At 41.3% G+C, this 23,330-nt stretch overlaps 1 protein-coding gene across 12 annotated transcripts in view; it reads right to left on the bottom strand.

Annotated features, from left to right (window-relative positions):
* The window catches only part of MAST2 (microtubule associated serine/threonine kinase 2), a 202,114-nt gene that overhangs the window by 102,751 nt on the left and 76,033 nt on the right, over positions 1-23,330 (bottom strand). For 5 of the 12 annotated variants that reach the window (XM_044441608.1, XM_044441574.1, XM_044441584.1 and 2 more), the window contains one exon: positions 16,889-17,086. The exons of 4 other annotated variants lie outside the window; for them this stretch is intronic. In XM_044441608.1, the coding sequence (XP_044297543.1) occupies positions 16,889-17,086 (198 nt within the window). Of the gene's footprint in view, positions 1-16,888; positions 17,087-18,003; positions 18,434-23,330 lie in introns of those variants that run through there. 3 more of the 12 variants (XM_044441628.1, XM_044441656.1, XM_044441672.1) reach the window with 3 other exon arrangements.

The following is a 23,330-nucleotide window of genomic DNA, read 5'->3' on the forward strand; positions in this document are numbered from 1 at the left end:
TTGCTCACTGGAGATGGGTAGGAAAAGTGGGGGGCATCCTATACATGGGGGCATCTTACAGATGAAAAAACACGGTATTCACAGTTATGCTTCCTCTTATACTATCTTCTATTAGACAAACTCTATCTTCAGGCACATTGCATTTTTCTAGGAAAAAATATGCAGCTCAGGATATTTCAAATATATAATACAAGCATCTGCACGTTCTACCATATTTCTCATCCATTAGTTTGATCTGTGGTGATGCTCTGAAGTCACAGGAAACAAACAAATCAAGGAAACATTTAGTTTGTAATTTTAAAATCCACTGATTACCTTTTGGAATTCCTCAACAGGCTAGTTTTTTGCAGAGGGAAATTTGATAGCATTGTCAAGGGGTCAGACATGATCTCTGTCAGCTTTCATTACAGGGAAAAATATTGCATAGTCAAACCATGAGCACTAAATAGGGGAACAAAGAAAACTACAGCCAAGGTCAATGCAAATTCCCTACAGATCTCACAGACTGAAGGCAAGCAAGCTGCTGTTTTCAATGTCCCTGTTTTCTATCGATTTCATCCATGCCTGCCTTCCTACCTCTCTTAGCCTTGAAAGGTATTCACAGGCAATTACATTGAGTTTTGTAAGGAAAATCAGTGCCAGAGTAGTAGTCTGTTTAAAATGTCTTTTATTCAGACTTATGTATTTATTCATTTTGCTTAAAGGAAGTATCAGACAAATTGAATTTCCGGCACATAAAATCAATCCCTTTCTTCAACTAAAATGAATTCTAAACATATGAAACTATATTTGTTACACATCCTTCCTTGTATTCCCACATAAAATACCACTCTTTTGTCGTCTATGCCTCAATTGTTCTTTCCTTTCATTATGTTTCTAGTTGTTAAAATGTATTGTGAACTATTTAAGACTATAATTTGTCCTTTTGTTTATGAAACTCTCAAAAGTTCCATGCACACCAATGATATCAGATATTTATTGATTTGATTTATGACTTGCTCTATGGCCAAAGTCCTCAGAGTGATATACAAAAAATACAAAATAAAAGAGATCATCATCAATAAAATGCAACTAAGCACAATAAAAATTAAAACTAGCCATAAACAATGTAAGATAGCAGGACATAAATATCATGATTAATAATGAAATGAAAAGAACATATCCATGGAGCTCTAAGACACAACTTAAATATACATCTTGTGAGCTGTGGGTGGCAGAGAAGAGGGGTAGAATGCTGGATCCATGGTGCAGGCTCAAGCAAAGTCCAGACCCTTTCAGTGGGCCAGAGGTGAGTTTAGACCATGCATGCACAGAGGGAGAGAGAGTCTGAGAACAATTCCAAGATCAGTCATCCAGTGGGTCAAAGCATCGAAGGCAAGAGTGACAGGAGTGAGGCAGGGAGGCAGGGTCAACTTACGTGTAAAGGAAAACAGGAACAGCAGGAAGGGCACAGGCGCAAGTGAGGCAGGAACAAACTGGAGCAGGACTGTAGCAAGGCAGGAACAAACTGGAGTGGGGATGGAGCGAGGCAGGAACACACTGGAGCAGGGCATGGAGGACAACTTACATTGCTGTGGCAAAGAGCAGCAGTGCAGGGAAGCCTTTTATGCTGGTCTCCAAGGTCTCCAGCTGCACTGCGTTATTGCTCCTCAGCTGTTCCTTGCAAGTGCTTGCAAAGGTGTTCCTGGTTCTGTGAGCATTTGCAGGGCTGCTCAGACCCTGATCCTGACACATCTGACTAGCAGAGCATACAGCAAGTTATACAGCTTGAGAAACAGGGGCCATTCACATGAAATAGAAGTCCACTGTGGTTGTTTAATCTAAGACAAGTCTGAGCATACTTTGCATTTGAAATATTCAATCTTGCTCTGAGGTTGATATGTCATGAGAGTGCGGATGCACATTCAATCTGTTGCCTTTGCCTGAATCGATCAGTGAGACTAGTCTATCACCATCAAGGTAGGATTATATTTGGCACACCAGTCTAAATTGGCAAAAGGTGCTCAATGCCACAGAGCACACTCACACTTCTAGTAACTGACATTCAGTCAGAGGCACATCCAAATTAAGAACTTGATACTTTGGGGGGGACTGCAACCACTTTCAAAATTAGTTGAACATTACTAGCCAGGATAAATGAAGCACCCACTAATGGGATTTCCATCTTATCTGGATGGAGCTTCAGTTAGATACTACTTTAATAGAAGAAGCAGAAGTCCAATAAAACAGATTAGTTTTCAAGTTTGATTAAAAAAATAAATGAACTGTTGGAGGGCTCAGCTGAGTTGAATGAATTTATTTTTATTAGCCTATGTTATATATTTTATTATATTTTAAACCCCCCTCACTTTCCAAGAATCAGAGTAGGTTATATGCAAATATGCCAGTACACTCTGGAATGGAGACATGGGAGGTCCATGCTTCATTTGACTGTGTTTCCCTGTACACCATGTTCAGGATAACCTCTTCCTATCAATGACCCAAAGAATCCTTGTAAAGCAAAAAAGAAATCTAAAGGAGTTCAACTTATATTACTTCAGTCCTGTAAGAGGAAAGAAATCTATGTGGGTGGTGGGAGAGAGAAACTGGCCAGATAGTTCCATCTTTCCAACACCCTTTTAGCTGTAGTCACTGCAATGAGAAAAGCAATATTAAGATAAAAGTGCTGCCTGCAAGGACGGAGCAGGTGGTTTAGATAAAGCTTAGAGCACAATGTTTAGATTTCATGCTGGAAAGCAATGGGGTACTGCATTGTACAGTCCCTTTCCCTCAACCTGCTGACTTGAGGCTGTGATGAATTTTTTGACCTATTACAGGTAAAAATGCACTGAGCCTGAAAACTTAAATTTCAGAGTGTTATATTTTAGCTCTACACTGGTGCTTACTTGAAAAACCATCCCCATTTGGCATATCAAACTGAGGAGTATGCAATTATATTCAGGGGGAAATTGCTTGCCACATTTCAAAGAGAATTGCTTTCCATGGAAGTGGGGGCATGCAAGTCTCCAAATGCCAGAGGCTCATGCTCATCCACAGTAAAGCAGATAGAAGTAGAGGTAATTTTGCCTCCCTACTCATTTCACTCTACAATTTCACTAGACAGCTGCTTCTGGTCATCTAGCAAAGGTGTTTCAAACAGGGAGGAAGAGAGACTGTAGCAGCTTCAGGATGACTTGTAACTGGCTATTCTGGTCATCTTCACTCCACTGCCCATTTTAAACTCTCTCAAAGATGGCTTTATTAACCTCAAATAGCAGCTGATGTGGTTCTTTCAGATCAGGCTACAAAAGAGTGCTGCTCCAACTCCCAGTTCCAAGGTCAGAGCCCCATCTCTGCCCTCAGAGCTGGGAATCTGAACTACCCTCGGGCCCCTTCTAACAATGTCTAGGGGTTTTAGGACTGTTTCCATAACTGTGTAAAAGAAACACTGCAAATAGTGGCAGACAGAGCTAGAATACTAGCATCATTTTACAGTTAATCTTGCAGAGGATGCATATTTATCTATTAAATGTATAGGTCATATTTCATTATAAAAGACAATAAGCTGATTTAAAGAATACAATACAATAAAACATACAAACATCTATCATTTCATAAACTGATTGTTAAAAACTCAGTATCTGGGAATACCAAACTAAACAGGCACACATTTATTAACCAGCAGATCCCACATCATAGACACCTGTGATACCTTTAAGAGAAAGTTGTTCTACAATATGAATGGCCACCATGGAGAAGGCCTTCTTTTGAGTCACCATTAGATGTATCTCTGCTAAATGTGGCACAATACAGAAGGAGGTATTCTCCCTGGTTGCCTGGACCCAAGTTGTTCAAGACCTTAAATATCACAAACAATATGTTAAATTAGGCTTATTAGCAAATAGGCAGCCAGTGAAATCCATGCAGCTCTGCTATAATACATACACAACAAATTATCCCATTAAGCAACTTAGTTGCTGCACTTCTACACTAGCTGCAGTTTCTCATCTCTCCCATATAAGTAGCCCATATAAGGAGACTGCAATAATCCATTGTAGAGTTTACTAATGCATAGGTCACTGTGACCAAGCTGTCTATATCCAAGAATGAGCATTGCTGGCACATAAATTGTTACTAGTAAAAATGCTGCTAGGCATTGAGGCTACTTGAGTGTCCAGTGACAAAGAAGGGTATAAAAGCATTCCCAAACTACAAACCTGCTTCATTAGGGAGAGCACAGTACCATCCAGAAGAGGGAACACCACAGGAACACTTATCCTCCCTTTCCATTCCCTTAAAATGAAGCAACCAATTTTGCAAGTGCAAACAAACATGAAATTCCCCTATAACCAAATTGGGTCATTAAAGGAAGGGGTTACCTCAACCCTATTTTATACAGAGGCTTTCTTAGAGGAACTGGAAATTATCCATACATTCAGCTTTATGAAATTGACCTTTTCTGATAGTGTTGTTGTTTGTTCTGTTTCATGAATGGTCTCAAGATGAACTGCTATATGTATAAAAGTGGTATCTCTCTGGAAAACATTCCACTATCACTTCTTGTTTATTTATGTATTTCCTGTACCACCTTTCTGAAGCCAACCAAGTTCACAAAATCCCAAAAGTAGAAAGCATAATCAAATAAAGATACACAAAACATTTAAAAGATTCCAGAGTAGTCTAGTATGTCATAATTCTAAAAAACAGGACTATGATGAAATATGATTGTGGTTGAATTTATTAAAACATTTCTATTCTGCCCCTGGGCTAATGTGACTGGATGTTATGCTCATATTACACATGTGCTCTGCCAACTGCACTGGCTCCCAATTAAAAGTGCTGGCTCTGACCTTTAAAGCATGGGACCAGGATACCTGGAGGATCAACTTGCCTCCACATGTGCCTGCTCGTTTACTAAAATCTTCAGCAAAGGCCTTCTTTGGATGTGCCTGCTATCTGATGTGAATGCTCTCCCCAAGGAAACTCACTTGATACCTGCTTTGATACCATCTTAGCACCAAATGAAGCTTTTTTTGGGGGGGGGTACTTATTCTGTTTACTACTCTGCTGCTTAATGCTTTTAAACATCTCGTTCAACTGCAGTTTTCATTGTAATAGCAATTCTTTTTAAGTTACCCTGAGAACTTGGAAGGGTGAGCTATAAATCCAGAAAACAAATACCCCCCCATTTCTCACATATTGCATAAAAATGAGAGGAAAGAGTATTTTACATTCTGCCAAGTACAAAGAACTAACTCAACCACTCTCCAAGTTGTTCAGCATGCACAGGAGAAGACAGGGAAAGAACATATTCCCCTTTCTCATTCTGCACAAGATGCTGGAGAGGTTCACATTCAAAATGACTAAGTTTAGAAAACATGGCAACCCAAGCTACAATATGGTAGAGTATGGTTTGTATTTGGTTTATCACTGATAAACCATGTAAACAAACCATGAATTCTCATTGTGGATGCTTTATATTTAATAAAACCATGGTTTGTTAGTACAGCTGGGTTCAAACACAGCATCCTATAGACTAGCTGTGGTTTAATAACCCAGTTAAATAACCACTCACACACAGCAACTATTCAACCATGAGTGGGGGTATTGTTGTGTGAACCTGGTTCAAATGTACCAAAGCCCAGTTCAAATGGGACAAACTCATTCCAAAGCCCAGTGCAAATGAACCAAACCCATTCCTCCCCTGAAATTTTCAATGTGAGGAGGCCGTATCAGTGATGATGGAAATTTATTTACTTAAAAGAATTGGCTATGAAGCTTACCAGAAAAACTTTATAATAGCAAAACCTGTAACATATAAAGCATTATGAAAGCACAGATTAATAGCAGTTTAAGTCAACAATAAAGGCAGTTAAGACCAGTAAAATCTAATCATTACTAAAAGATTGGACACGACCATTGCACTTATCCTGCTACCTAAAAGATACCAGGAGATGCCATCCACCAGTTCCCTACATCTCCTCCCATGTCCTTTTCCTAACATGTTGATATCATGGCCTGTCTGATTTTAACCATTAAAAAAAGAAGCAATGGGAGCTTCTTATCCTCTCCATTCTCCTTTGCAGTATGGTTTTGCTAAATGGTCCTCTGATCCCACTTCATTGGTTCACATTGTCAGGCAGCCAATGCAGGCAGACCAGAACCAGTCCTGTGTATTCAGACTTAAAGCTTCCAGTTATTAATCTGGCTGCAGCATTCTGCATCAGCTGCAGCTTCTTCAAGGGCAGCCCCATATACAATGAATTGCAGTAATTTACTTTAGAGAGTGTAGATAACTGAAATCAGGCTATCCCTGTCCAGATAGAGGGAGACACCAACGCTGCCGTCTGGTCCAGATTTATTGGATGAATTTCAGTTATTGCGGCCCGATGATGTGGACAAGGTGCTTGGGCGAGTACGTCCAACCACTTGCCTTTTGGACCCTTGCCCGTCTTGGTTAATAAATGATTCCAAGCACGGGATTGGAACCTGGATCTTGGAAGTGGTTAACGCTTCTCTGAGGGAGGGTCGGGTGCCGGCCCCTTTGAAGGAGGCGGTAGTCCGACCGGTCCTGAAGAAGGCGTCACTGGATCCAGAGATGGCCACTAATTATAGACCAGTGGCCAACATCCCGTTTCTGGGCAAGGTGTTAGAACGAGTGGTGGCGGGACAACTCCAAGCACTCTTGGATGAAACTGATTATCTGGACCCATTGCAGTCCGGCTTCAGACCCGGGTACGGTACTGAATCTGCCTTGGTCGCCCTGTATGATGACCTGTGCAGGGAGAAGGACAGGGGGAGTGCGTCCCTGTTGGTTCTGCTGGACCTCTCAGCGGCTTTCGATACCATCGACCATGGTATCCTTCTGGATAGGCTTGCGGGATTGGGGGTTGGAGGCACTGCTTTGCAGTGGTTCCGCTCCTATCTCAATGGCCGGTTCCAGAAGGTGGTGCTGGGGGACTATGGCTCTGCGCCATGGCAGCTATGCCATGGAGTACCGCAGGGGTCCATTTTGTCCCCTTTGCTGTTCAACATATACATGAAACCGCTGGGAGAGGTCATCAGGAGGTGTGGGCTGCGGAACCATCAGTACGCTGATGATACCCAGCTCTACCTCTCGTTTTCCACCAATCCAGGTGAGGCAGTGGCTGTGCTGAACCGGTGCCTGGCCGAGGTAATGGGCTGGATGAGGGCCAATAAACTGAAGCTCAATCCAGACAAGACGGAGGTCCTGTTGGTTGGTGGATCGGGCTTCGGAGAGGGTGAATTGAACCTTGTCCTGAATGGGGTTGCACTCCCTCTTAGGGACAAGGTCCGCAGCTTGGGAGTGCTCCTCGACCCAGAGCTTTCACTGGAAGCTCAGGTAACAGCAGTGGTGAGGAGTGCTTTCCTCCAGCTTCGGCTAATTCATCAGCTGCGCCCCTATCTGGAGAATGACTGCCTTGCGACAGTGACACATGCGTTGGTGACTTCCCGTTTGGACTTCTGCAACGCGCTCTACGTGGGGCTACCCTTGAAGACGGTCCGGATACTTCAATTGGTCCAAAATAGAGCTGCCAGGCTGCTGACGGGGACTGGACGTTATGTTCACATGACTCCAGTTCTCCGTCAGCTTCACTGGCTTCCCATTGAAGTCCGGGCCCAATTCAAGGTGTTGGTTATGACCTATAAAGCCCTAAACGGCTTGGGTCCTGGTTACCTGAAGGAGCGCTTACATCCTTATATGCCCAGCCGCCCCCTGAGATCGGCGGGAGAGGCCCTTCTCCGGGAGCCCTCCATGGAAGAAGTTAGGAGGGTGGTTACTCGGAGGAGGGCTTTCTCAGCGGTGGCGCCTAAGTTATGGAATGCGCTCCCCAGAGAGGTCCGCCTGGCGCCGTTGTTATTTGTTTTTCGGCGCCAGGCGAAGACCTTTTTATTTAAGCAGTATTTTAAATGTTAATATTATTGAATTTTATTTGGCCAGGGCGGCTTGTTTTATAGTGTATATTTGTATTTTATTGTATATATTTTAAAATGTTATTTTAAATTTTTTGTTGTAAGCCGCCCCGAGGCTTCGGCGAATGGGGCGGCATAAAAATGTTTTAATAAATAAATAAATAAATAAATAAATAAATAAATAAATAAATAAATAAATAACTGGGCCACCAGCTGAAGCCGATAGAAGGCACTCCAAGTCACTAAGGTCACCTGAGCCTCAACTGACAAAGATGGCTGAATGAGAACCCCCACATTACAAACCTGCTCCTTCAGGGGGAGTGCAACCCCATCCAGAACAGGTTGAACACACTCCGTTCACTCAAGAGAGCCACCCCTTGACATCATCTCAGTTCTTGTCTGGATTGAGCATCAGGTTGCTGGCCCTCATCCAGTACATTGTCACAGCCAGTTACTGGTTTAGTACTTCCACAGCCTCAACTGCTGGTAATGAAAAGGAGAAAAAGAGTTGCATGTCATCAGCATACTGATGGCTACATACTCCAAAACTCTAGATGACCCCAACTCAGTGGTTTCATGCAAATGTTAAACACCATGGGGGACTGAACAAACCCCTGAGGAACTCCATGCTGGAGAATCCATGGGGCTGAACAGTATTCCCCAAGCTTCACCTTCTAAAGATAGCCCATTGCAATACAGTACCCCCAACTCCTTCATCAGTGAGTCACCCCAGGAGGATGCCATGGTTGATGGCACTGAAAGCCACCAAGAGGTTCAGGAGTAGCACTAGAGTCATGGTCTTCCTGTCCCTTTCCCAGGACAGATTATCATACAGAGCAACTAAGGCTGTTTCTGTGCCAAAAACCCAACTGAAATAGTTTCAGATAATCCATCTCATCCAAGAATGCCTGGAATTAGCTGGCAACTACTCACTCAAGAACATTGTCCAGGAAAGAGATATTTGCTATCAGCCTAGAATTAATAAGGTCTAGGAAGGGTTTTTTTCAGAAATGGTCTCATTATACCTCTTTCACAAGGCATGGGTCCTCTACCTCTTGGAAGAATGCCCAGTCAGTCGTTCTTTCCTTGGTGGCTTTTAAAAGCCAGGGAATAAGCAAGCATCCAGTACAGAGATGGCTGGATGAACCTAACCAAGTACCTTGTCAACATCCTCAAGCTGTAACCACAATAAAGTTGGACAAGACTGTGCTCTGTGTTAACTCTGCAATTTAAATCTTGTTGAATGGAAGAGATTTTCTCCTGGTAGTGTGCAGTGAATAAATTATAGCAGGCCTCTGAAAGTTCTAAATGTCCTTGGGGTCAGGATGTAATAAGCCCTTTGCAACCTCAAAAAGCTCCACTAGGTAGCAAAGAAAAGAATGAATAGAGGGATTCCTTTGCGCCCTGCTTCCAAATACACCCTATTATAATTATGCACCCAGACATCAGAAACAAACCTCAGATAACCCATATTTTGTTGTTGGGATATTTGAGGGTTATTTTCCTTTTCAAACATGTTATGCTCCCAGGTTCAGATGACTTGCTCAAGTGTACATGAGCAAATAAATGGACAAATTGTACCTGGCAGTTCCTGGCATGCAACATAGTTAAAATAAGTTACTTTAACATATATAAACCATGATGATTATATGAACAGAGTCTGAGAATTACAAAATTATGTCAGAATGCAACTGCTCAGTTTTCACATAACCAACGATGGACAAATAATTAATTGTGCTTGGTCTATTTGCATGGATTTAATTTCTAGCAAGCTCTATATTACTAATTCTATGATGATATTGTGCTTGTGATCAAGAAAAACTGGCAATATTCTTCTCTTTAAGTTTTATATAATTTTATAATACATAATATAAACAGCTACTGAAAGCCTCATTAGCTATATTAGTTATAACAGCTAAAGCTGTGGTCCTATACCTACTTCTATAAATGAAATTCCTACTGATTATGCAATAAGGTCGGGTTCAAACAGATTGGAAGTGTTCTGTCTTGTACAAAAACAATTACTTTCTTTTAAAAATGGAATGTAGTTTAACGGTATTTCACAACCCAACAATTTATTAGATTTTAAAAGCACAGTAATCTGGGATTCCCATTCTGATCTGTATGCATATTCATATACACTCCTTCTTTCAGCTTCTTAGCATTACAATTGCCTACAACTGTTAAATTCTGTAGTAACAAATTATATAATTTGCAAAATAATTAACAAACAGTACAATGACTGATGTTGTGTTATTAGTCAGGAGGGAAGAACACCAGCCTTGGAAGTCAAACTCTGTCAAGGCATTGCATAAAACACAGTCAAATAATTGTATATTTTTATAAGTGAGAATACACAATAGAATGCAACAAGAAGATAAAAATATATTGAAGGCAAAAAAATCATGTGTAAAACATTCTGTCATTACTGACCATCTTTTAAAGCTACCTCTTACATCTATGAACATTTAAATCAGTTGCATGTTGAAAAAGTTCCCACAGCCAAAACCTGAGGCAAAAATGCAGAACAATTACCTCAAACAGGCTAAAATTTCCTTTTGCTGATCTGTCCAGTGGAGGCAGAGTAATAAAGACCAAGCAGCCAGCAATGAAATAGTGCCAACAAGTAATTTAATAGTAGATAAAATCATTTAATAAAATATATAATTTATATTAACATCTTAGGAGCCATTTTGATAAAATAAGATAGTATGTGAGCATTGCTAGAATACTAAAAATGTCTCTGCAATGTTTTCATTGAGTTTATTTTATCATTGTCTATGTCAATTTTTATGTGGCTCTGAATATGAACTCTGTTCATATTGCTGGAGAATCTATGAGATTACAATATTAAAATAGCTTGCATTTAATTCAGTGTTTCAATATAGGACTATGGAGACATCAGTCCTAGAAATCTTTCAGAATAAGGCATCCCAACTGAACCACTCCTCCATCAGCATCTAGAAAACAAATATTCTTCCAACACTTCCAATATTAAAGGTGTTCTAGTTTATCCCAACAACAAAGGGTTCTTCAGAATCTGTCTACATTTTTAACCAAATACAACTACCACCATTGTGCTAAGAGACTGCCCTCTGCCAAGCTAAGTCCAAGTTTGTTGCTTAAAGAAACCCCAGCTAAAGCTAATATATATGGCACAGGACAGAGGTTTGATACCAAAAGTTCAAATGACCAAGAAACAAAGCTGCATTTTATCTACAGAATAGATTCTATAACATAAGAGAAACTTCCTAACCTCATAACAAGGCAGGCTGTTGTTTCATTAAGCCCAGTATTGTCAAACACTGATGGTAACAACTTGGCAGAGTTGCCTGTCCTCCCTGTAGCCGCCAGGGATCAAACCTGAGATCTTCTGCATTCAAAGCGTATATTCTACCAGTGTTATGGCCTCTCCCAATGACAGGAACCTCACTCTCAATTCCCTTTACCAATAAAAAAGTTATTAAAAAAAACCTACATCTCTCTTCCAAGACTGAGAAGCCATCAAAATATTCAGATTGTCAGCTAAAGGAAAGAGACACTCTGTACACACAATTATTAACCAGACAGCATACTAAAAAGCAGAGACATCACCCTTCCAACAAAAGTCCATATAGTCAAAGTTATGGTCTTCCCAGTTGTAATTATGGCTGTGAGAGTTGGACCGTAGAATTGACACTTTTTAATTGTGGATTGCAAAGAGATCAAATCAGTCAATCCAAAAAGAAATCAACCCTAGCTGTTCTTTAGAAGGACAGATACTGAAACTGAAGTGCAAATACTTTGGCCACATAATGAGAAGGAAGGATTCACTGGAAAAGACCCTGATACTGGGAAAGTTTGAAGGAAAAAGGAGAAGGGGATGGTAGAGGATTAGATGGTTAGATAATGTCACTGATGTAATAAACATGAATTTGGATGAACTCTGGAAAACAGTGGAGGACAGAAGGGCCTAGCTTGGATACTGGCATATAGCACTCTGTATAATTGATATTATTTTAAAACTTGAAAACAGTCCTTTTATTTTAACAAATAAAAATGTAAAATATATTCAAATCTTATAAGACAACAAAATCTTTTTATTTCTTATGGAAGAATGGCATTAACAGTCAAGTGGTATGACTCATCAGTTGTAAATTAGGCATTGTCATTGTATGAATAAATTACCAATATAATGGGAAACATTATATACCCACTGGAACTAATGGAGCAGAAGTCAAGGCAACAAACAGCAGGCAGAACCAGAAGTCACCACAGGCAGAAACAAGGGATTTTCTTCACAATAGGAACCCATTACACAGAAAGGACCAAGTGACACATGCAAGTTATGTTCAAAATTATTAATTCAAAGCAAAGGGTTTGGGTCAGGGATGGCATCTCCAATGTGTATAGCAATACAGCAGCACTTCTTTTAGCTCATATTTGTCTCCTCCACAAACCACTCACTGATCTGAAAAAAGTCAAATCAAGTCATTTCAAGTTCATGAAAGGGCAGGGAATTCCATAGGAAAGAACAGAAATATTGCAGTACAGAGCAGTACCAAACTCCAAGAGCTAGGCCAGAAGGATATTATGGTCAATGGTATCAAAAGCTACTGAGAGATCAAGGAAAAGTAATAGAGTTACATTCCCTCATCTCTCTCTTAATAAATGAGGTGACCAAAGGAAACCAATCCTGATTCCATTCAAAAAATCAGACCTGAACACAGGAACAAGACATTTCTCCCAAAGCCTCTACAGCTGCACCCCCACCACACTCTTTAGCATCTTGCCAACAAGAGGGATGGCAAGCAGGTGGTAGTTCATAAACCTCTGGGTCCAGGGAAGGGTTTTTCAAGAGTGGTCACACAATTGCTTCTTTAGAGGCAGACAGAGAGTAGCACACAATTGCTTCCTTCGCATGAAGATGCATTAACCATTGCCTGGAACCACCCAATCAAACCTTCCTGGCTGGACCTATGTCAGACATGGGTCAGTCACACTGCTACAAATGCATTGCCCACATCAAACCCCATAACCTTAAATTGAACCCACAAAATCAATTAAGTTGGTGAACTGGACACCTCAACAGGACATATATCAAACTGTCTTGGGTTTTTCACATGGTAAAACCTCTAGGAGCATACTGAAAGGCAGAAGCAGTGTCCTATGACAAGGACTAATATTCCTGCTGCCTCGGGAATATTCAGATTGCATGTCATTGCATGTCATTCAGATGGAATGAATGCTGATCATGAGCTGCCCATCTCCTATTGTGCTTTCTTTCATCTAGGGACTGTCTCCAGGAGACACAGGTGTGGGGACTGGGGACTGGGGGCAGTCTTTTCAAGAAGCCTGAGGGCTGTGCCCATCCCAAACCAGCTCAATAACTGGAATGCAGCTTTGCAACTTACCAGCAATGAGCTGAGTCAATAGGGTAGGTTATGGTATATGCCCCTACCTTCATACAGTAAAGTAAATATTACTGTAATTAATAAGGGTATGTTTTGTTTATTACTAATCTTTTGTTGGGTTGGGTCCTTATTTCTCCACACATCCAGTAAAGGTGCAAATAAGGTTTAAATTGAGCTTCACCTTCTGTTATGAACCTTGATATATTTTATTTTGTTCTTAGACATTATTAATCCATGGTAATCATAGTTCCTGAGAGTAAATGAAGTAAGTTGTCATCGAATGATTGTATTTTAAAATATATACTTTGATACTTATTATTCATCTTAGCTTTAAAAAAACAGCCTCCTTCTACCAGCTACTGTAACAAGAGACCTAAGTCAATCTTGCTAACAGCTGTTTTGTTCACACAGAAAGGTTGACTATGCCAAAACAAGAGGAAAGAAGAAACCTGTGTAAACATTTATGGAAGAATACTGGCAAATGGATGTAATGTTATTAATGGACAATGTAACTCCTACCAAGCTAAGGAAGCTGCAACCTAACTCTGTGGGTGTTGAAATGAAGTACTGTCAGAAAATAACTTGACAGGATGAACTTTGATTCTAAATCAGCAGCAACAGCAACTGACTGGTATCTAAGTAAATAAAATGACAACAAAGAATAAATAGATAAAACAGAACCAAGAACTGCACAGGTGAGAGCAACAAATTCCAAGGGATTGTTGCAGCTATGCACTTTTTGGAACACATCTACACATCTTTTGATTATCAGGTCTGTTGGATTCACTTGCAGATGGAACATGTGAAACTATAAAAGAGCTGTAATTACCCTAGTAAAGCTGAAACAGAATTCTGCCATGAACATTATTTGCTGACTTCATATCTTATTAACCTTTTGAAGAGTTCTACCTATTAGGGTACAACATCAATTATTCTTTCGACCTGGAAAGGTGTATTAGTGCCACTCCCTAAACAGAAACCTGTTTATTCATTTCTCAGCATGTTAACTGTTCAACTGCATAAAGCATCTGTTAAGATATTTTTTCTTCAAAGCATTGTTCTTTGGGGCTACGTCTGTGTGCTTACAGGCATCCAAAAATAGCTTTTAACTAGATATAAAAATGACTCCTATTTATTTTAGATAAGCAAGTCCATTAAAGAAAAAGTTGCAACCCCTACTTGGGACACAGGAAAGGGGACTGGACATTCACGGGTTGTCACATTTTCTCCGATATCTCTCCTTGTAAAGGTCCCTAAGTCCAGAGCAAGGAAGCTAAATGCTGAAGCTTTTCAAATGAGCACAGGCTGGCCCAGGACACTTTGCTACCTGACTCCTTCACCCCCACAATTCCATGATCAGAAACCAACTAAATTGTTGATGACCAAAGTGTCAACACTGACAACAGAATTGCATCCTTCACTGCACATGAGGGTAAGCAGACTGGTTTAGGGAGTATAGTGCTAGTCACATGGCACACAGTTCTGTCCTCTGGTACCCTGCTATCTCTTACTATCATATCAACCAAAACACATACTAAAATGCAGCAGCATGTGTCACATGAGCAAAGTAACGTATGAACATGCATAATGCTTGCGAGAGTACATGGTCTGGTCTGGATACCTCTCTGCATGTTCATTCAGTACAGGGCCTTTCCCAGTGGAATCTTGAAGTGCTGGAAGACTGGACAAGAGTCAACAAGCTCAGGTTAATAACAAGCAACCATCACCACTTTCATGGCCTCCCAGCTTCCTCCATATGAGGAGTTACTTCATTCTGCCTAATGGTAAAAGCCAGCCCTGAGTGGGCATACTAGGTTCCTTGGAAATAAGGGTGGTATAAAAAGAGTACTTTACTCACAACAGTGCTTTATAGTCATGGCAGGCAACTAAACTACAGTTTTGAAGAGTAATACTTATACAGTGGTACCTTGGCTCACAAACTTAATCCGTTTCAGGACTCTGGTCATGGCCCAAATTGGTCATGAGCCAAGTCAAATTTCCCCATAAGGGTCAATGTAAATAAGGTTAATCCATTCTGTAACTATTTTTTTTAAACTCACAAAAATTTGAAGCAAAGTGACAAAGAACAACAAAGATTGTGGCCACCCCTCCCCCCGTGATCGTGCGGGGGTGGGGACTGGCGCAATCGCAGGTGGAGATGCGGGCGCGCTGGTGGGGAGACAGGCACAGGCGCAGGTGCAGAGCGCGCTCGGGCTGGGAACATGGGCGCAATCGCAAACCCCCCCCCCAGCACAACTGTGATTGTACCCGTGCAGGGAAGACGGGCATGCTTGCAATCATCACCCGATGCAGAGTTCGCAACCTGCGGCAAAATTTTTATGAAATGTCTGTTCGTGACCTGATTTGGTCATGAACTGAGGCATTCATGAGCCAAGGTACCACTGTATGTGCAAACAGTCCCATTGTTGCGGGTCCTTGTAAGACCACAGGTGAGTCGATACAATACATGGAAAATATGTGGGGGACTGCTGTTTTGGAATCCCATGCAAGTGACTATAAACATATTTAATGATAAGATTGTTGAACGGATAACAGAATGATGTTTCTGAATCATTGTTCCATCTAGGGGTTTGTTGTGTGGATATGATCAAATTCTGACTGCTGCAGAGCTACAACTAAAATTGCATACAATTACTCTTTAAATGACACATGGGGAGCCTCTAGCCTGCTCACCACATGCAGTCTTCAGGGCTTCCACATTCAGAAGCCTACTTCCTCCCCAAGCCCCACCCCCTCTCCTCTGCAGGGAAAAGCTCCCAATTCTGATCAGATAAGAGTTTTTCCCTACAATACTTAGTTCATATAATTTATCCATCTATTCCAGCACTGGTGACACTGACTGGCAGTGGCACTTCAGAATTTCAGGCAATACCTTTCCTAGTCCCACCTACAGAAGCCAGGCATTTCACCTGGGATTTTCTGCACGTAATATATGGGCTCCACCACTGAACACAGTCCCATACTCACAGCTTGGGAAAGGAAGCTGAGTGTTTTTGTCCTGCTGACTTCTGAGGCTTGTCCAGCAGATCTAAGAAGACATACAGAGGCTTGCCATGTTTTCTTGCAAGCAAACATGCAGAGGATTGGTATTTGGAATTCTATTTCAACATGCTGCTGAGAGGTTCAGTCCTGCTTACTTATGTATACAGCTACATCAGCATGGTCCCACTTACTTCTAAGTACATACGGCAACCATATTTGAGGCCCATTTACTATTTCTTTGATCCCCAACCACAGATGAGAAGTAGCTCCCAAGACCTTTCCCATACTATAGTGGTCCCCAAAATTGTTTGGGCTGCTGACCCCTTTCCTCTTGGACAACAACCCTAACACCCCCACACCTCTTTCTATTAGGTCTATTGCTCTATTGTAAATGTACAACAACCAATCACACACCCCTCCCCAGATCTGTTCACTGGCCACTTTGGAAATCATTGCCTTATTGGATTCACTCCTTGGACTGAAAAAAAGATTTCCCAGCTCTGCCTTAAATGATTCAAGTAAAAGATTTGCATAGTTGTATTAGACAACACACATTCTCAGTTCATAAATCTCCTTACCTCCACTGAAGTGGATTGCTGTAGCAAGGACTACCAGGGTTGCTCTGAGGTTGTGGGTTGAGGTAAAACATTAGAGGAGAAGAAGCAAGAGCACAATCAGCACTAAGTGGGATTTTAAGTTGCTGCAGAACTGAAGCAGAGAACACATGTTGGTGGACATCACCTCCTCGGCAGTGAGAAAGGAAAGGAGAGGAGATTCTGACAAAGTACCACAACAGAAACAGTTTCAAAATTATGCTGTTTTTTTGTTGGTTTGTTACAAAAACAAGCTATAGATGGCAAACAACAGGCCAATTCCTAAACATAAGTATTTTTAAGATTGGGGTCTCAATTAGAATAAATTCTTAAAAGCTGAAGCAAGTTTTGGGGATTATTTTTGTATCCACATTGTGGCTTTTATCTTGTATACTACTTTGAAAGGCCCCACCTTTAAAGTCAGCCTAGAAATAATGACTTATTGATTGATTGTGTTTCTCTATCAGTTCAACTGTATTTGATGAATAAACCCTAGATTACATAGAAAGATCAATTGCAAATCTCAGACATTAAATTGGGTCTTGTAAACCACAACTAGGGTTTTCCCATCATTATCTAAAGCAGAGGAAATAGTCAGCATTTCATCAATGATATAGGTTCCCAGCAGACTGCAGACACAATCTGTGTTTTTTGCTTTATAAGATTCACAAACAGATACATGCAGAGTTCTAAAAATCTGTATGTGTAAAGTTTCTCAACTGTTATATTAATGGATAAAATGTAAGTAATGTTCACTTAGTCCTGGTACTTAAAGCACTGATTTTAATCATATAGCTATACTAAAAATGTAATTCAAATCACTAGCCCCATAAGTATACATTCTGAAACATAAAATAAACCAGAAAGTTCACTCTAAATGTTACTCAATATATACAAGCAGATCACTTAAAGTGATCCATTATATAGCAATATGATTATACAATTATCACTATATTTAAAAGATTTAATAAATATTTCTTATGAAAAATCAAATTAACATAAGAATGTTAAAATAGTGTTTAAATAACACATTCAGACTCAAACACTACATTTTCTTATTCCAACAGCACTGGAAATCTATTTCCCAAAGCAATCCTTACTGGATCCGTAGAGGAGGGGCTCCAATTCTCTCTTTTCTTCTTTTCATCATTTCACTATGTGAAAAACTAGATTTTGTTCAGTGACTAGAAATCTTAAAGCCAGAAAAGTGGAAGAAATTCTGTTAAATCCAATACTGAACTTGTTGCGTAGCCTCAGCATCAACCACAGATAGTTTGCATTTAGCTGCAGCCCAGATTTGTCAGTCAGATCATGTCAGAACGCAATCATTTTTAATGAAGCATTCTGCAAGCATATTTATGGCCTCCAGAAACCACAAAGTTATAGCCAACTATCATGAAGCACTAAAACTGAGAAGCCAAAGACAGAAATTTTGCCACACAACCTACAATATACTTGACCACCACACACAGTTGCTGCACAGAAAATCAGACAAACATCCGCTCACTTCAGCAACAGACACTTTCAACAAGCCACAAGGAAAACAGAAACCAATGGCACATGAGCAAAAAGTTTGGCAGAAGCCTCACATACCAACATGAGAGCTCACACTGCAAAAGTAGTACACTGTCTTTGCTCTGACCCAGAGTCCCAGGAAAGCCATTAGCAGCTGTTATGCATTGTTGAGGAAAACTTTTTAATATCTCATTTTAAGAAATTGAACAAGGAAAAGATCTCATACCTTCTTCCTTTTTTCTGAATTTTTAAATTATATCATTTAGATAGAAGTTAAACATACTACTCTTGTAAACATACTACTCTCGTAAATCTAAAATAGATTTTACAAGATACAAAGCTTTCAGGAATGGAAAAAAAAGTGTTCTAACTAGTTCTTTAAACTGTTATGAATCAAGAAAGAACTGACAAAGAATACAAAGGATCAAAAGCTAGTGGTTTAAACAGTTCACAAACTCCTTTTAAAGAAAAAACTTCTTCCCTAAGGGATGACTCATATAGTAGTTCCTGTTATGTGTCAGGATCAGGGCCTGAGTGACCCTGCAAGTGCCTGCAGAACCAGGAGCACCCTTGAAGCCTCCTGCAGGGAGCAACTGAAGAGCAATTAAGCAGTGCAGCTGGAAGTCCTGAAGACCAGCATAAAAGGCTTTCTGGCACTGCTAGTTTTTGCCACAGTAATGCAAGTAGTCTTTGGGACACTTTGTGTGCTTTGGCCTTTGCATCACCATGCCCTGAACCTTGTTCCTGCCTTGCTCCAGTCTGTTCCTGCCTTGTTCCTGTTTGATCCTGCACACCCTAGTCTGCCTTTGCCCTGCTCCTGTGTGTTCTTGCTTGTTCCAAGTTGTTCCTGCCCTGCTCTAGTCTGCTCTTGTCTGGACCACCCTTAAATGACTGTTTCCCTGGTATCAGACCACTGGACTGTTCCTGGACCCTGCTCCCTCTCTTGCCTGTATAGTACCGGGCTCCCTGCTGCCTCAGCCCTCACCCTGGACTGCTGACCACGCCACCAGCCTCTAGACCAGGGGTCCTCAAACTTTTTCAATAGGGGGCCAGTTGAAAGGCGGCAGCTACAGGAGCAGGCCGGTGAACCATTGTCAGATGCGCGCAAGGTGGCACTGGATGCACATGGCGGCGGCTTGCTCGCTCAGATATATCCCAGCAAGTCCAAAACCATCTCCGAGTCAGCAAGCCACCGCCTCCAGCCCGGATTGCAAGGCAGCAGTGAGCAGTGTGTGGGGGAGGAAGTCGGCGGCGGCAGCTTGCTCACTCGGACATGGTTTTGGACTAGCTGGGAGATCTCCCAACGAGTCCAAAACCATCTCTGGGTGAGCAAGTGAGCACGCGCACGGGGGAACAGTGGCACAGGCCGGCTGAATGGCATGGCGGGCCGGTAGTTTGACTACAGCCCTTGGGCCAGATCAGGTCCACAATGCCCATTTATCCAGCCCGCCTCAGAGGTTTTGGACTTGCTCAGAGAAAACGATCTCCAAGTGAGTCCAAAAGCTCTGAGCCAGCCCAGGCGTACCCAGTGGGGAGATGGCCGTGATCACGGTCACGCTCGTGCAGGGAAGATGGGCTCAACTGCAGTCATAGCTCTCCACATCGAATGGTGAAGATGGGCTGTAGCATGGCAGTAGAGGCAGGTGGCTCTGGAGTCCCTGAAATTGCTCAGGCAAGGAAACTGGTTGGTGAAGTCTAGGAGGTGGAGGACTTTGCAACATCAGTGACTTGAAAAAAATGTTCCTGTTCCCCATAGAAGTCTGTACAATAGATGGCCCCATACTGAAGGTTATGGGATGGGGGCTTGGTGGTGGTAGCTCCAGGAGTCATAGAACCCTTGGTAGGGTGGCAAGACAGAGAACACAACCCCCCATCCCTATTTGATATGGGAAAGCAGGACCAATCTCTTCTCCAATCAATTGACATGGGTTCTTCAAATGGCCATGCTAGAAATTGAGCAGGGGGTTGTCACAGAACCAGCATCTCAGAGCAGGGACAGGCAGGTGGCATCTCCTGAATCTCACCCTCTGACACCCTTTTGGTGCTGTTTATGCTTGGTGGCCAAATTTGCCTACTTGGCCTTTTTGCCAGTTTCTTCAGCTTCTCTAGTTTGAACAATCCCGGAGTTAGTAGTGGTAAACAGCTACAAGGGGGACAATTGACAGACTGGAGGGCTCTGGCAGGTTTGTAACCTCAGTTGCCCTAAGAGCTCTACTCCATAATTCTGCCCAGATGTGGTCAGCATGATGCTTCCTCGCCTGCTTTGCAAACTCCTGGCAGCACTCATCTTCTACATGGCCCTCATCAAAATGCAGCAGGCATAGAGAGTACCCTTCACACACTTACAGAAGGAAGCCTTTGCTGTCATCAAATAGGAGGAGCGGAAGTAATGAGGATTAGGATTCCATTCCCATTTTATGGGCAGAGGTTTTCTAACATATCATTATTAGTGGTATTTTGTAGGCACAGTCAAGTGTCATCTCTGGATGCACTAAAAATACTTTCTATAGGAAATGGAAGATCCTCTATTCTTGATTTGGCCTCCTGGTGAAACCACACAGGCATAACATTTCAAACTCTGCTAATCTGTAGACTTCACTTTGAAAAACACGCATGAATATTTTTATTACTCCTGCAAGACAATCAAAGAAGGTTGCTACTTTTTCATGTAAGAACTGTTAGTAGACTGCCATGCATACTCATGATGATGTTATCTCAGTGATGGGAAGGGGACTTGTCTATGACTTTCCCATAATTTATCACATTGATCACGAAGAAAACACCTTCAGAAGAGGTTGAAGAAGCTGAGGAGATCAATTAGTACTAAGAGGACCCACACTTTTCTGGGAAACAGTCTTGAGGTTGAAAGTGTGGTTCCAACATTCCTTCGATTTCTCCTCCAATAAAGAGCTAAGATGTTGGATATTATCTGGGGACTTACAGTCCCATGGGAGGTGCAGCTTTTTTAAAAGCACTGTTGACGATTAGCATTTGAGATGTATCTGTACCAATGGTGGCTGGCTTAGAACTAGCAGGGGATATCCTGTGAGGTATCATTTGGTTTTTGAAGTTAGTTCTGGATTTATTATGAGATTTGGTCTGTTTAACCTGCTAGGTCTTGACTGTTGGTACTGAAGAGCCAGTTTCAATTTGCTGGTCCACAGGGATGGCTGAAGCGGTCAGTATGGCAGCATCTAGTTCTCCCAATACCACAGACTGTTGCCCTGAAGCACTTTCCATAAAAGGCACAGGAAGAAGCTTAGAAAGATCCCAAGCTGGTTTCATGCAAATGAATGCAAAGGCAGTATACAAAGGGCTAGTTCAGTATAGCGGTGTCTGTTGGTTTGAGGACTTGTAAAATCTTACTATTCTGTTTATCCTGACTTGCCTGGCAATGGGTATATGAGTCTACTTCATGTGCAGGAAAGGCAGAAAAAGTAGCTGGAGTGTCCATTTGTTAATGGCATCTTCCTGCCACAGAAAGTGCAATTCTGAAGAAGGCACTGTAGGTCAAAACAGGAGAAACAGAGAAAATACAAGAGAAAGAGAAGAAAAAAGAACTCTCTTCCGTGTCTCCAGAAGGGGACAGTCGAATTTTTTTTTACGGGATGTTTCTCTAAAGTGAGGGAACATATCAAATGCTGCTAATCACTGCCATGGCCAAAAAAGAATTAAGAAGCAGACAGATGCCATTCCTGCAGAATAAGCAGAGGTGAAAAGGATTTTCATCTAAACTCTTTTTAGTTCTAGAAGTTCCAAATGATTGTTCTGTGTGGAGGAGTGATGCATATTTATGAATCACATGGGACCACAAAAACGAATAATCCCATTTGGCCTTAGCCATTGTGTCTTTGGTCCTGTCCACAGAAGGAATGTAGCTCCTGAGACCTTTCACTAACTGGAATTCAACTCTTCAGCTGAAAAGGGTTCTTCAGCCCTGTATTAAAGTATAATTTCATTTCTCCCTAAGATACAGCAGATTGATCACCTAATTAAGGAACATCCATGTATAGACTTCTAAACCCTTAACAATATATTTTACTTCAGTATGTCAACTTGTATCTCCAAAGATACTTTTGGTTGATGCAATAAATTATGTGACTGATTGAAATTTAACCCGGTATATTCATACTAATGTGTGCATAACATGATTGTGGAGCATTCTAATAATAAACACATCTCAAAGTTCAATGTATTTAGATAAATTTATAGAAATGGCTAAAATAACTCTTTAGGCACCAGGAGCTATCTAAAGGATTTAAAGAATGGTCATCAAACATTTGTGGAGACAAGGTCATGGGTATAGAAAAGTCGATAAATATAGCATATGCAAAAGAATTTAAGGGATTACTTGATTTATTTCAGTAGAAAGAATTTGTGTTGTTGTTTTTTTTAAATCTCAGAAATAAGAATAGCATGATACCCTGAAGTCATCATTAGTCTGAATTCAAAAGTCCCTTTTACATCAAATAGTACAGGATCTCCTAACCTGATTATGATGGGATCCAGGCCTGGGACATGGGCATCAGGTAACAAGAAGCACCTGGACCAGGGCAGACAGAAGCTGAGGCAAGACAAAATCTTAGAGTCTAAAAACAAGCTTTAATGGTAACTACAAGTCATAATCACAGAGCAGGACAGAGTCTGGAACCAGTAGTGTATATCAGGGCAGAACAAGGACTTGGCCATGAACAAGGCAAGGGTCAAGAATAGAAAGATAAGCAGAGGTACAGGTACCTTGAGGAAGGATAACTTAGAAAGACCCAATAGGATTCAAATGCAGCAAAGTGCAAGCAAGATGCAGAATCTGAACAATACCACAGCCAGCACGAAGACTCATATTGCTGAGGTGAGACAAAGAGGTAGGATAGAAATAGCTAGATGCAAGCACTACAGCCAACAGGCCAAAATA

The sequence above is a fragment of the Varanus komodoensis genome, unplaced genomic scaffold (genome assembly GCF_004798865.1).
Source record: "Varanus komodoensis strain SLA01 unplaced genomic scaffold, ASM479886v1 scaffold1, whole genome shotgun sequence".
Taxonomy (NCBI): domain Eukaryota; kingdom Metazoa; phylum Chordata; class Lepidosauria; order Squamata; family Varanidae; genus Varanus; species Varanus komodoensis.